This window comes from Chelonoidis abingdonii, chromosome 4 (assembly GCF_003597395.2).
Source record: "Chelonoidis abingdonii isolate Lonesome George chromosome 4, CheloAbing_2.0, whole genome shotgun sequence".
Lineage (NCBI taxonomy): Eukaryota > Metazoa > Chordata > Testudines > Testudinidae > Chelonoidis > Chelonoidis abingdonii.
Window position 1 is genome coordinate 89,846,279 of NC_133772.1, and position 13,480 is coordinate 89,859,758.

At 45.2% G+C, this 13,480-nt stretch overlaps 1 protein-coding gene across 5 annotated transcripts in view; it reads right to left on the minus strand.

Moving 5' to 3' along the window:
* Nucleotides 1-13,480, minus strand: part of MAPKBP1 (mitogen-activated protein kinase binding protein 1) — a 141,478-nt gene that overhangs the window by 92,475 nt on the left and 35,523 nt on the right. For 4 of the 5 annotated variants that reach the window (XM_032793853.2, XM_032793852.2, XM_032793851.2 and 1 more), the window contains exon 3: nucleotides 4,980-5,071. The exons of the other annotated variant lie outside the window; for it this stretch is intronic. In XM_032793853.2, coding sequence (XP_032649744.1) covers nucleotides 4,980-5,071 — 92 coding nt within the window. The remainder of the gene's footprint in view (nucleotides 1-4,979; nucleotides 5,072-13,480) is intronic. 5 annotated transcript variants of the gene reach the window in all.

The window sequence follows — 13,480 nt, forward strand, 5'->3', positions numbered from 1 at the left end:
CAAGACCAGGTAGAAGCCTCCAGGAGCAGGATCCCTGTTTGGCCAGGGTCCCACCAGTGCAGGCAGAGGAAGAACAAGCAGTGCTGTTGGCAATGTTTCATTTCCCTCCCACTACACATTCATCCTTGCAGAGTATCTATAAGCTAAAACCCTATCTCCCTGCCTTTCTCTGCTGGCAAACGCCATTAGTCTCCCTGCTGCTCCCGCCACTGAGCGCGGAGGAACCTGGGTAATTCAGCATCTGCACAGCTTCCAAATGAGGTTTCTGGATCATTTGTTTAGTGAATTTAGTGCATGTGCATCTCCCAAACCAAGAGTCTATGTCTGCATTAGCTAAGACAGATTCTGTGAAAGCTCCCAGGGTAACTCATTCAATACACCTTGATAGTAATTCACTGTTCCAGTCCTGCATCTTTTCTTGAACAGAAGCTGTCAAGCATACAGAGCTACCCTGTTTGTTGGTGGTGGTTGTTGTTTTTTTACTCTTTTGGGTCAGGAGGATGGTAGATGTGAGAACATGTCCAAGTTGAGACCCGCTAACTCATTACACTTGTTACTCAATACAGCTTTGAACTCAGCTTCCCCAAAGAGACAGTGTAATGTGTTAACCCATGTGCCACTCACCTCTGTCACAACAACAGCTAGTTGGTAATAGGAAAGATTAGATCAGAGCAGCGTGTCTTACTTATCAGAAGACAGTGTTTAAAAGCCACAGCGATTTGAACAGCACAGCACTTTACTAACCTCTGCCACAAGCTACCCTGGGCAAAACACAAGCCTACCAGAGTGCTGTGCACGCTCTCTGGCAGCGTGGCTGCTCCCTGGAGCAGGTAACTGAGTTGTCTCAATGGAGCAGAGGTTCATGACTGAGTGAGCCAAGAAGAGGGGTCAAAAGTGGATTTTAAAAAAGGAGCAGTAAAGCGAGTCACTCAGTCACGCTGCCCTACAAGCTTTTGAAAACAAACACCAACAAGCTGACTCAAGTCATCGGAGCATCTGGCTTGGAATTTAAATGGACAGATATATTTTCCCCCTTTCAAAACATTTTTTTTTTTACACTAGCAATCAGTAATCTCAGAGGATTTTCTTAGCTTTGTTTCCCTTCTTGTTTCCAGGAGACAGAACCACAGCAAGCTACTGCGAAAAGAGAAGCCAGAATGAAAAAGGGCAGAGGAAACTGACAAACCAAAAAGGGGACCAAAAAACAGGGTCTTACCTGCCAACAAAAAAAAAAAAAAAAAAAATCCAACAAGTTTTCCCCTTTAAGCTGACAATGCCACTCGCCGCACGACAAACCACACAGACATTGGTCAAGTTAAATTAGTCCAGGCTTATTTCACTCACTCTTGTCAGCACAAGAACAGGAAGACAAGGGTGGCAGATGAGACACCTTCCAATAAACAAGATAAGTACATCTTCCATCTTATATTCATGCCTCCCCAAGCCAGACCATTACCAAAGGGCTGTCCTAGAATATCTGCCACCTTCAGTGCATTTAGCTCCTACACACAGGCCGGCCTCTGGAATGGAGTGAAAACATCCCACCTAACAAGAGCCAGATCAGAAAGAAATCAAACATGAGCACTAGGGGCTAGAAGGCTCAGTGGTGAGTTAAGGAGGCTCAGTAGGGTCTGGGATGGGTTAAGACAAAAGGCCAAGGATTCAGATTCCACAGTGAGAAGGACCCGCAGGCAGGCAAAGGAAGGGGAGCAAATGGCAGGGCAGAACACAACTGACCGATGCAGCAGACTTGGTGGGGTGGGTTGGGCTTCCTCAAGGATTCAGCACCCCGTTCTGGTCAGAATTGGAATAAGTGTGGTGCTTCCAATGTGTTCCCTAGTGAAAGCACAAAGCTGCTACATAATTGGTCCCTTTGGGTAGGCCACATTGGAAGAGCAGGGGATTTGCATCTCAGGCCTGGGATATATCAGCACATTTGTACGGTGTTGAGTACACCACTGAAATATCTGGAGTGCAGGTGAGTGCATACTGGAGGTGCAAACAGCTGCCTTATGTATGGCTCTAGTTAGTGATCTCAATGTCAATTTGAAAAGCAGTAACGTGGCAAATTCAAAACACAAACAAAAATAAGATCAAGATAGTGATGCCAGGCTCTCTGCAAACTGTCCAGAAGGGAAAAATCCACTGGGAATGAGAATGGAAAGTAGTAACAAAACAAACTAAACTCACAGTCCAATTAGGTCTGCAGACTAGCCCTCTTGTGTGTTTTGACCCTGGAACAAGCACTAGGGCAAAGTAACCACAAAAGATTGTCTTGACAGCCCCAAATCACATCAGCATCACAAAACAGCCAAGCCATGGCATACAAACAGCGATGCAAATAAACCATTCACATTGCTAAACACACAGCTGGCATAGGCCAGGCGTTTCTTGCTAAGGACCTATGGTGTTACCATAGTAAGAAGAAGGAGTCCCATGCAAAGGTCTAAAGAACTGAATAACCTTTTAATTACCCAGAATAATCCCCACGTGTCCTTACATGTCTGATAGCACTGAGTAGGCTGATTCCTGGCATGCATAAGCTTCTCACAGGAGAGCACTAGTAACAAAATCAGTTTATTTTAAGCTGGAGAAGAGCCAAAAAAACCTAAGCTTGCTCTCTCTCTCTCTCTCTCTCTCTCTCCCCCTCTTCAAATGCCAATGTATCCAGTGTTAGAAAACATTAGGGAGAGATAATATATATTGGAATCGATTTGCCTGGGTTCTGTGGGTTTAAAGGTGAAGGACACAGATCTGTACTTGGATGTAGATGGCAAACTGCAGTCAGTTTAAACAACAGCATTTTTTTTAAATGAAGTAAAGAGACATCACAAGAATTGAACAGGTTCCAGAGCAACCCCAGGACTTCTGCATCACAAGATGGCCTTCACACCATGAGAAGGCAGGCAATTTATGTTTACTCATCTGCGTTTGCCCTCAGGCCTGCCTCTCTCATACCCAAGCGAAGCTCCTATGACAGCTCTTTTGCCTTATTATTTATATAGCAGCATACATTTACAAGGCGTTTTACAAAAAGATAATAAGCACTAAACACAGAATGGAATCCTAGTCCCCAAGGGCTCCCAGCCTTAAAGGGCCTGAATGGCAGTACTGCACAGAACAAATGGAGCAGTAGTGGTCATCACAGCCAGGAGGAGGCTTCAGTGGAACAGATGGATTTTATCTAGCAGAGACCAATTCCCCAGCACACCTAGCTCTTGAAGGGTCCATACAATATATTTATAGTAGGAGTTCAGATTTTTATGTATCGTACAAATTACACTTCTACTCTCCCATACCCAAAACTTAAAAATGCACTTGCCAATGGCACACAGGAAACTCTTGTGAGAAGGCAAGAATAGGAGAGCGCAAAATTTCGGGTCAGATACATTGCCTCCATCTATTACTTTAAGCAACAGAGACAGAGAGAAGACTTAAATTTCATTGACTTGTGTCTTGCATGCTCCTACATGCCACCTACAACTGCTGTCCCAAGTTCCTCCATCCAGCTCCACTCTGGGTCCCCTCATCTGACTTAGACCTTCTTCTCTCCACACAAATTGCTCTCACCAAAGTCTCCAATTGCAACTTTCTGGCTAAATCTCAGGCCTCATCCTCTTTGTCAAATGTAACAGAAATACCAATGTTCATTATGTCCTCCTTGAAATGTTTTCCTCACTTGGCTTTCATGACTCCATCCACATCAGGTTCTTTTTCTCTTTCTGAGGCACAAGTTTCTAAACACTGCTATCTCAGCAAGCCAAATAGGCAGTTGCCTACCAAAGAAGGCTAGTTGGGCATGTCAGAGGTCATCTACATCTTCACACAAAACACAACTAATCTGCAGCTAATGTAGAACTCTGGCAAATGGAGGTTAGAGGTATTAGAAATGTGTGGGATGGTTATCAAAATATGGGCTAAAATTTCAACAGAGACAGGGATTTGGTAACTAGAGCTTTGTCTTGACTGGTCACCTTTACAACAGAGTAACCACTCCAATTAGAAAATACTAAGTATTCTATGTTTCCAGATCATAACATTCAGGGAAATCCTCTGCTGATTGTGTCTGCCATTGGTCTCCTCCAGAGTACAGCCATTATAAAATACATAGGATCGATATAACTAATGCTAGGAGTCGGAACGTAACCATCCCGATCCCTCAGTCTCAGCAACAATAACCATATTCCATTTAAATTTACTGATCCTCTTGTGGCCAATAAGACAAGATAAAAGCTGCTTTACTGGGTAAATATTCATAAACAAAGAAGGCGAACCCAGTGTTCGGGGGCAGTGTGCTTCCCCAGGGATCTGAGCTCAGTTTCGCAGGAGATGTGATGATGTGAAGGCAGAATACGCAATCCCTAGGTGTGGAGGAAGAAAATGTCTAATTATTCTTGAGCAACCTACTGTGACCAACCTTCAGAGTAGCATTTGTAGGCTCCTGAGAGACCTAACCTCCTTTTCAGGGTAATATCATGGAGTGGGGGAGTGTATTCCAGAGGATGCCTGGACTGAAACTACCAGTGTAGTCAGACTGGATTTCTCTCTCCATGTCTGGGTGAAGAGCACAATGCCAGACATCACAGAATACATGCAAGAGGGTTATTCCGTGCTATAGTTGCCATCTCTTAGAGAGCATCACTATTAGGAACACAGAGTTGAACATCCATTGAGTTATGTGCACGTTCAGAACACCAGAGAATCTAATTAAAAATGCAAGGCATTCAACTCTTAGCTGAAAGCACGAGGAGGAAGAGTTGAAAAGAATCTAATTAAAAGATGACAGCGAAAATGCAGTCCCTTTAACAAGCTATTAAACCAATGCTGTTGAGAGGAGTCATCCTCACATGTTAGGAGGCTACTTAGTGAAAATTAACAGCCTCCCCATCAAAGACCGTATCTGATAAATACTGTATCTTTACACTGATGTATCAGCTCGGGTTAAGCTAAGGTCTTTCATGAGGTGTGCAGTGACTCACCCTGCTGGATATGCGACAAGGCCGGTCCTGGGGTCGCAGGCTAATCCTCTGCCTCCCGACACAGTTATTCCTAACACTTTCTCCAAGGTCACCTAGTGCAAAAGGAAAACAGAGTCATGAGCGGCACTCACAGATAGGTCCATACGTGGGTGCCAATGGATTACCTCATACTGGCATTCAGAAACATGGTTCCCAGAGGGCAATGAAGAGAACATCAGAAGTTACTGAGGCAACATCTAGTGGAAGAGTACTGCCACTTTCAGGGATCCCAAGGGAGACCCGTAGCTAGCATAAATGGGTTTGCAAATGCAAATATCCCACTCTATAAGTTGCTTGAAATATCTGCTTTTTCCAGACAAGGAGATTGGGTTTGGAAAGGAAAGAAACAGATGCTTGAAGGCTTTAAAAACCCACTAAGCCTTTGTCCTTTTGCAGAACCTCCCTCTTTGAGGTTCTGAAGCATTCAGAGAGCTTTCCTTTACCGCTCCTCCCCACTCGCCCCCTCCATTAATCATTTGTACTGCGGGTTCCCACTGGTACTAAAACAAAAGCTAGCAAAAAAGTCTCCAACCCAGGTGGTGCAGGCTTGAGAAGTTCCTGAGTAGATACTCAAACTCTGGGATTCACTTTACTGAGGTTCTGCTTTCACCTGAGGGACAAGGTGACTTGCCCAAGGTCATAAGGGGATCATGTGGAACAGAACCCAAGATCCAACTAGCTCTCACGCCTGTGTTCTAACCGTTAGAAAAGTATTTCTCAACTTTCTCAGGGTGGCAACCCCTTATTTGAAATCAAATTCATATGACCTTCTCTTACATTTCTTACTCTTTTATAGAAGATGTATTCATGACGATAATGATAATATTATATAAAATATAAAACTTCTTTGACTTCAACTACTTCATCTGACATCACAAACTATGAAGGTTTTGATCACCCCAGAGTCAACCTGGACATTTGATTTTCTTTGCTATAGAACTGTAATAAAGTTTTCAATACCTCACAACCCCCCAACCTCCCAACTGCTTTTGGTAACTCCCCTCCCTGGGGAGTCATGACCCTTCAGTTGAGAAACATGGCATATTAGATCTTAAAACTGGTTTCCTTTTTAGAAATCTTTTCAAAAGTGAATTTCATGCTTGTGAGGACAAAGTGACACAATGCTGAAGGCTGGGCCTTCTCAGTTAAGGGCCAGGGAGGACTCTAGAAAACACTTCAGCTAAACTTAAGCCTGCGGTCCTCCCTGGTGTTCTCTTGATGGAGGCACAAAATTGTCCTCTTTCATTTACAGTTCATGCAGTATGGTTTTATTTATTGCATGTTATATGCATGTGTTTTCCCCCGCACCGCCATCCCTGCTAATTCTTGATTTTGTTGGATCATGTTGTCTTCTGGTTTTGATTAACATAGTTTGAATTATATTTTGTTAAATATTCAGAAGCCTTCAGGCATGGGTGCCACGTAAGAAGTTATTATTGCAATGATTACTATGATCATCAGTAGCTTCCCAGGAGATGGATGTCTTGTGTTCATCCAGACAACAGGGTGCACAATAGACAGGTAGGGCAAGTTTCCCAGTGCCAATGTGCCCCAACACAGAACTTAAGGAATTACCTATATGGTGGAGATGTATGGCCTCATTATCCTTGAGTTCTCTGCTCAGGTTGCTAGAGAGAGTGCCAATAGTAATGGTGGGTTTTGATATATAGGTACACCTTCCACAAGGAACTAGACTGAGACCCCATCACTTCATTTCACACAAGCCACCAAAAGGCAGCGGTTCAGTAACTCATGGCTTTCCCTGTATTCAAGCTGGTGACCTAGAGATGGAAGATTTCATATTCCATACATATCCCAATCCCCACAGTTATTCTATCCTCATTCTTGCAAAATGAGTCTCTCTTTGGAAATGTGGCTTTTACAAAAAGCTGTAACTCAATATGGTTATTAAATAAGTGCAGACTATTAAAAATGCATCTATAAATCCACTAGCAAAGCAAGAAAATAGCTTAGCTCCAATTCTATTTTCTTTAAAAAAAAAAAAAAAAACGGTACTTGTGCTTTGTTCAGGTGTGTTATAGCGGCTTCAAAATACACGGCAAAATGTTTTTTAAAAATTCTGTTTGGAAAGTAATTACACACACACACACACACACACAGCACTGAAGCCGAGATCCCCAGCTCTCTGCCCCTCCAACTAACAGGGGTTGAGATCCCTAAGTAGAGCATTCTCAGCCCCGGAGATGGTGAATGGAAAGCAATTTACATCTCTCTCAAGTGATCCCATCTGGCCAACACTCCAGCCTTGTTTCATTATGAAAATTATCCATTGCTGATAATGGACATCAACTGTGCAATATAGCTTAGTGCCAGGTGCAGCCCAGGCTGCTTTTAACCACGGTTTCCAAAAAGGCAGCAGACACACTATTTGTCCGACGCCATGCTTGCACTTCAGCAGTACCTGCTGCAGGACACGTTGTAAGCAATGGGTAATTTTCCCAGTGTAGACAAGGTTTCTGAGCAGTACGTCGATAGGCTCTTCAAGGAACTACACTCGGCTTCACAGGCTGGGGAGCATGGAGTTGGAAGACTCTTCTCACTCCCAGTTTTTAAGGAAAAAATGAACCAGAGGAAGTGTTACTTAACGGATCTGTTCGGCCACCTTTACTTCTCACTCTCCTCCCCCACCCCCCCACAACCCTCACTCCCACACAGCCCTGTAGCATCACATTGCACTTCCTCTGGTCTTCTCTCCCACATGGAGTGTTGCAGATACCCCAGGCAGCTGTGTAACATAAGGAAGGCTTGAAAATGCTTGCAGGCAACAAATGTCCACTTTGTCCTGCAGCTTGTAGCAGGATTCAGGCCCAAAGGGGACGCCCAGTCCACGTGTGCCCAGGAAATTACTTTCCTGCTGGAAAGCATCTTCTCCCTCTAGCTGATCACACACCCAACTCTGCTCCTTCCTTTATAAAGGCAGAACTGTTGCTGAGGGGAGATAATTGGTCTTTTTACCATTGTATTTAGACCCAGTGCTACAAGAGGAGCATCCCGTGAAGCATGAGCCCAATTTTCAAAGCTCCACAATTAACTCTTCTTTTTAAAAACTGACTCCTCTCACCTCGCCTCTCATCTCAGATCCAAAGCTTTTGCAAGTCGGAAGCCTGCTGCCATGACTATGACTTGCAAGGCAAGAATTCACAAACTCATTTAACAAGCAGAATCTTATAGATTCTACTCAGCCTTAACCTTTCCTTGTTCAGCTTCACTTATTGCAAACACTCCACTATCCCTCAGACAAAAAGAAACCTTTAATCACCTGTCTCCAAGTCCCAATCAGACTGAAGAGAGTGGAAGAGAGGTGAACCTAAGATAGAAGAGTGGGGGGTTAAGGAGGCGCAGAGTTTGCATTCAGTGTTTGAAACTTGGGGTATAGTTTGCCATGGGTCCTCAAGTTGACCTCCTTTTTTGCACCCACACTTCTCATTTAGACGCATCGGTCCCTGTTGGTACCTGCGTATCAGGAAGTGGACACCTAACTGACAAGTGCAGATAATTACAAGACTGAGTTGCAAAGCTGTGCCTGCAATAATCTGTGCCCTCAAACTACAGGCCCAAAGGAGAGGCTGAACTTTTGAAGTCTGGCCCTTTGCAGTCATTACATCATACTGTGGAGTTCTATTAATACCAGGCATTTCCATCCAAGGATCGCAAAGTGCTTTAAAAGTGTTATTGAATTTAGCCACATGCAACACTCTTATGGAGTTCACGTTAGATTGCAACCATGTTGCAGAGACCAAGAGGTTTCCTTAAGTCCATTTTTTTCAAGTGTGGGTGCCTAAAACTAGGCACTTAAATCTACACATAAGAACATAACATAAGAATGACCGTACTGGGTCAGACCAAAGGTCCACCTAGCCCAGTATCTGTCTACCGACAGTGGCCATTGCCAGGTGCCCCAGAGGGAGTGACGCTAACAGGCAATGATCAAGTGATCTCTCTCCTGCCATCCATCTCCATCTCTGATGGAGATGGATGGCAGGTACCTAAAACAGTGGCCAGACGGTCGGATGTACTGAGCACCTCTCACTTCATTGGGGAGTTGCAGGTGCTCAGTACATCAGAAACTGGCCCACTTTTTCAGGCGTCAAAATTTCAGGCACCCAAGTTTGAAAAAGTTTGCCTCAGTGGCTTGCCCCAGGGTCACACAGCAGGCCTGTGGCAGAACCCAGATCTCCCATCTGCCACTCCTGTGCTTCAGGCCACACATTCATCCTTTGCCTCTGCTGAATCCTCAGGCCCTATGGCTGGTTAGCTCACATAGCTATACTAGCCGGAAAAGTAGTACTGTAAGCAGGCCAGCGCTGCAGTCGTCTCAGTGCTAATATGGCACTGCTGCAAGGAAGTTCCACCTGCTGGAACCCTATTCAACACGAGCAGGACATCCAGAAGAGGAAGCTCCCATTGCTGTTCTGCCATAGCTGGCACTCTCAGGGCACTGCAGAGAGCAGCCAGAGCTTTCCCAGTTCTCCTGACCAGGGAGAACCAGCCAAACACTGCAATAAGACACTCAGGTATGTGACCAAGTGGTCTCCAGCCCCCACTGCTCAATTACTGACAAACCTCTCAGAAAGACTGGTCTAACGGCTCCCTCGAACAGGATGAACAATCACAGACAAGAAGTGCCACTGACAGCTCCCAGTGAGAGATTTTACCACCGGCTCTGGCTAGTGGCTAGTTTGGGGAAGCTGAGGTCAGGTCTACACCACCACAGGGATCGAAGCTCTGAGAAAGAGCCATCGGCGATCGATTTAGCCTGTAAAATCAACAGCAGATCACTCTCCAGTTGACCCCTGCACTCTACCCCCGACAAGAAAAGTAAGGTAAGTTGACAGGAGAGTTTCTCCCGTCGATCCCCCGTGGTAACTCGACCTAAGGTATGTCGACTCCAGCTATGTTATTCACATAGCTGGAGTTGCGTAATGTAGGTCGACTTACCACCGGCAGTTGCTGCTGCATGAAAGGGCTAGAACAAAATGTTAAGGCCTAAGGATACCCCCAGCCACCCCACTCTCCCACACGCTGTGTCGTGCCAGCCTGGAAGAGCTTGGCATTCTCCCTTTGGGCTTGTGTACACAGCAATATCTATGGCCAGAGGTGGGAGAGGCACAACGTGTGCTCTTGCTTCTATAGAGGGCATCAGCCGGTGTTAAAGAACCAGTGTTACAGGCTCTGACTGCGACCGTACCGTTATAACACACTCCTCCACCACAGTACGCACTGCTGTGTAGATCCAAAGAAGCCAATATTATGGCTGAACTTGAGAGTGCCGTTTCTGAGCTGGGGCTTGCAGAGAGATTTCCTCTCTATTGTGAGCAGAGACTCCTCCCCGCTACCCCGAGAACCATATCAGTCAAGCCATGCTATTGAATCCCTACCTCCTTCCTTGCATCTCTGAGGTCACAGGATGGCAAGAGCTGCATTAGGATCACACTGTGGTCCACCCAATGGGAAGTTTCCACAGCACAGCTTGACAGCCACAGTTCTCATGGAAACAGAACCCTGGTCAGGGAAACCATCTGTAATAAGGGACACTCTGAGCGCACAGTTTCAACTGTAGGTTGGACAATGCCTTGATGTTGCTGTAATATTTCTATCCAGTCTGGAAGCAACACAGCTGGTGCGTGTCACATCACTCATCCCAACACAGAAGCAGGGAACTGAGGAGGAGTCCAAGTGCAATTTTTTCTCCCCTTCTCCATCCCCCCAAACACCAAATGGAACTCTTAACTGTTAGCCCACCAGGCTAGCCCCATTTCTAGCCTTTCAGTGCCATCCACATCTTCGGAAGCCCAGGGAGCTACACATTCCCCACGAGAGCAGAGCTATTCTAGTGCAGAAATAAATAGCTGGAGAATTTAAGAGGAGGGAAAGGAACTCTGTCCAACACCTCAGTACTTGAAAACGGCTCCCAAGAGAGGAACATCATGAAATCAGCACAACCACGTAGGCACAGCTAACACACCAACAACGAATTCCTAAAGCAACATCAACCAGCAGCTTACAGGAGATAGTAACTTAGAAAGGCCATTCCCAGGTATGACAGAGTCCATCACATACCTCAGCCATTCCGAGAGGGCAGCCCAAAGATAAACAATGGGTAAGAATTACAACTGCTCTAAGGGTTTGTCTATACCTGGAAATTAACTGAAAGAGCTATTCCAGAGTAATTCTTCTGCAACAAGTTATTCTGGAATAGTTATTCCATTCCAGAATAGCTATTTCTGTCAGCTTTCAAGCGTAGACAAGTCCTTAGTTAAAAGCCTCACGTAGGACATGAGATATACAGTAATACGATTAATGTTTTAGTCCATTTCATTAGCTAACAACATCAAGCGAGCAAAACAAGACTATATCCCTCCCTGTCAATAAATCATATGCTCACATAATGCACTTAGCCACATGCTTCATGAGAGAAGCAGACATAGAAAACCTAGTGTTAAGAAAGCAGTGAGGGAACTTGGTCATTGCATTTTGGAAAGACTAGAACATCTTCACCAACAGTGCAGCAGTTGTCAATAACTACTAACTGTTTTGTCTGAAGAGTCAATATGGAATGATTTTTTCACCCCTTACAAAAGATCAAGGCTAGATTTCATGAAATCCCCAGTTGACATGACTGTTCCTCCTGGATTCTGCCACTGTAGCTTTCAGCACCATTACGGTCCTGAATTTATTTGGAATGTTGCAACACAGCAATGTGACATGAAGCTGTTGACTTCAGGGGTGTAATGACATATGTGAAGATGCATCTTGGCCATGCATGGACAATTGAGAGGTGAGGATGCACAGGCAGGAGTGGGCTACACAGGCTACATTTAAATGGCAAGTCCTAAGCCCCAAAGCTAGCCCAGCTCTCAGACCACCAGTTTTCTCGCCAGCCCACCAAACAATGCACAACTACAAGTGTGCGTAACCATCCGGGACTGGTGCATACCACACAGCCTCTGATCTACTGTCTGAACACATGTTCTGATCTCCTGTTACTGCTGCAAAACAACAAAGGCTCGAGGAAGCTGTGCTTCGTTTGGCACATTAAACATGGAACACTAATTACAGTGCGTTGTTCTGCTTAAGGGGTCATCAGCATTTCCACTGTAAAGCCATCATTTCAGGGGTTTACAGCACAGCTGTGAAATATTCTCTTTGGGCTGAAGCTTGACGTGCAAAGGTTTGGCTGCAGACCAGGTTTGTCCGTTTGTTTGCTGTTGGGGGTTTGAGGTTTCTGTTTTTGGTCTCAAGGGAGGTTTTTTTGTTTTGGGGGGAGATTTAAGGAGGGAGCTGTTTCCAAGTTATCAGAATACAAAACAGCAAAAACCACATTGCTTCACTTGACTTCCTCCTCTCCCAGCCATCCCCTTTGTTGATGTGCTCTAACTTTAATAGCTTCATCTTAGAGCCATTTTAAACATACTTACCTCTATAAAGCTAGAGGATCTTTTGCCTTCTGCCTCTTCTTCCTCAATTACAATTTAACTTGTTTTTCCCTCTCAGAGTTCAGTGTTGGTGAAATGTGGCAGCTTGAAAGACTGAACAGCAGGGCAAGTTCCCACACACCCACCTTACTAATATATCTCAGCCATTCCCAGGGTGGACCAGTCTCCACAGCCCATTCAAACCTTGGCCGTTTGTCATTGTTCTTGTTTGTTCTGCCGGACTCTTTGTGAACATAGACCCTCTAGGAGTTGCACTGGAACCATCAAACTTGTTTCACGCAGGCCACCATGCCGACCTGCTGCAAAATACTGGACACTTCCAACCTCTGCTCTGTTTGAGCAGCATTCATGAGATGAAAAGCTTCTTATGCCCACTTCCAAGTCAGTCTCCACCTTCTGTTTCCTTACTAAGCAAGAATAATAATTCTGTAAGCTTCAAAGCAGACAGGACATTGACACCTGCAATGGCGATTTGCAAGGTCAATTTGTTTGGTTACCAAAATAGCCACAATACTCTTTTTGTTTTTAAAACCGCAGGGAACACGCTCCCACAGTCTAATTACATGCCTGACACACCTTGGAATCACCGTAGCAGGGGCTGCAGGGAAGTTGCTTGGAGGCTTGAATCATTATAATGCACAAAGCCATTATATTATAAATCCTGCAAAAAAGCAGGGGGTGGGGGTGGAGATGGGCTTCTAATGGAAGCGCTGATAGAGTCTCAGTTTAATGGCTCTGCCAGGCGCCAAGACAACGTGTGCACGTGGGCATGCGTTATACAGAATACGTGCAGGCTATAGAACGGAGAACAGCAGAGAGAGGGAGGCGGAGGGCAGGAAACGTGAACAAGTTAGCTCCCTATGGATTTTCTTTCTACAAGCGCCCTCCCAGTCTCTCTCCCCTGCTCTCCCCCACACACCACATTAGCAGTTTCAGTCCCAATCCAGCTGTCAGGATCACATTCTTGACCCACCAGCCCCAGCTGTCTGGGGCTCCACTGCTGAA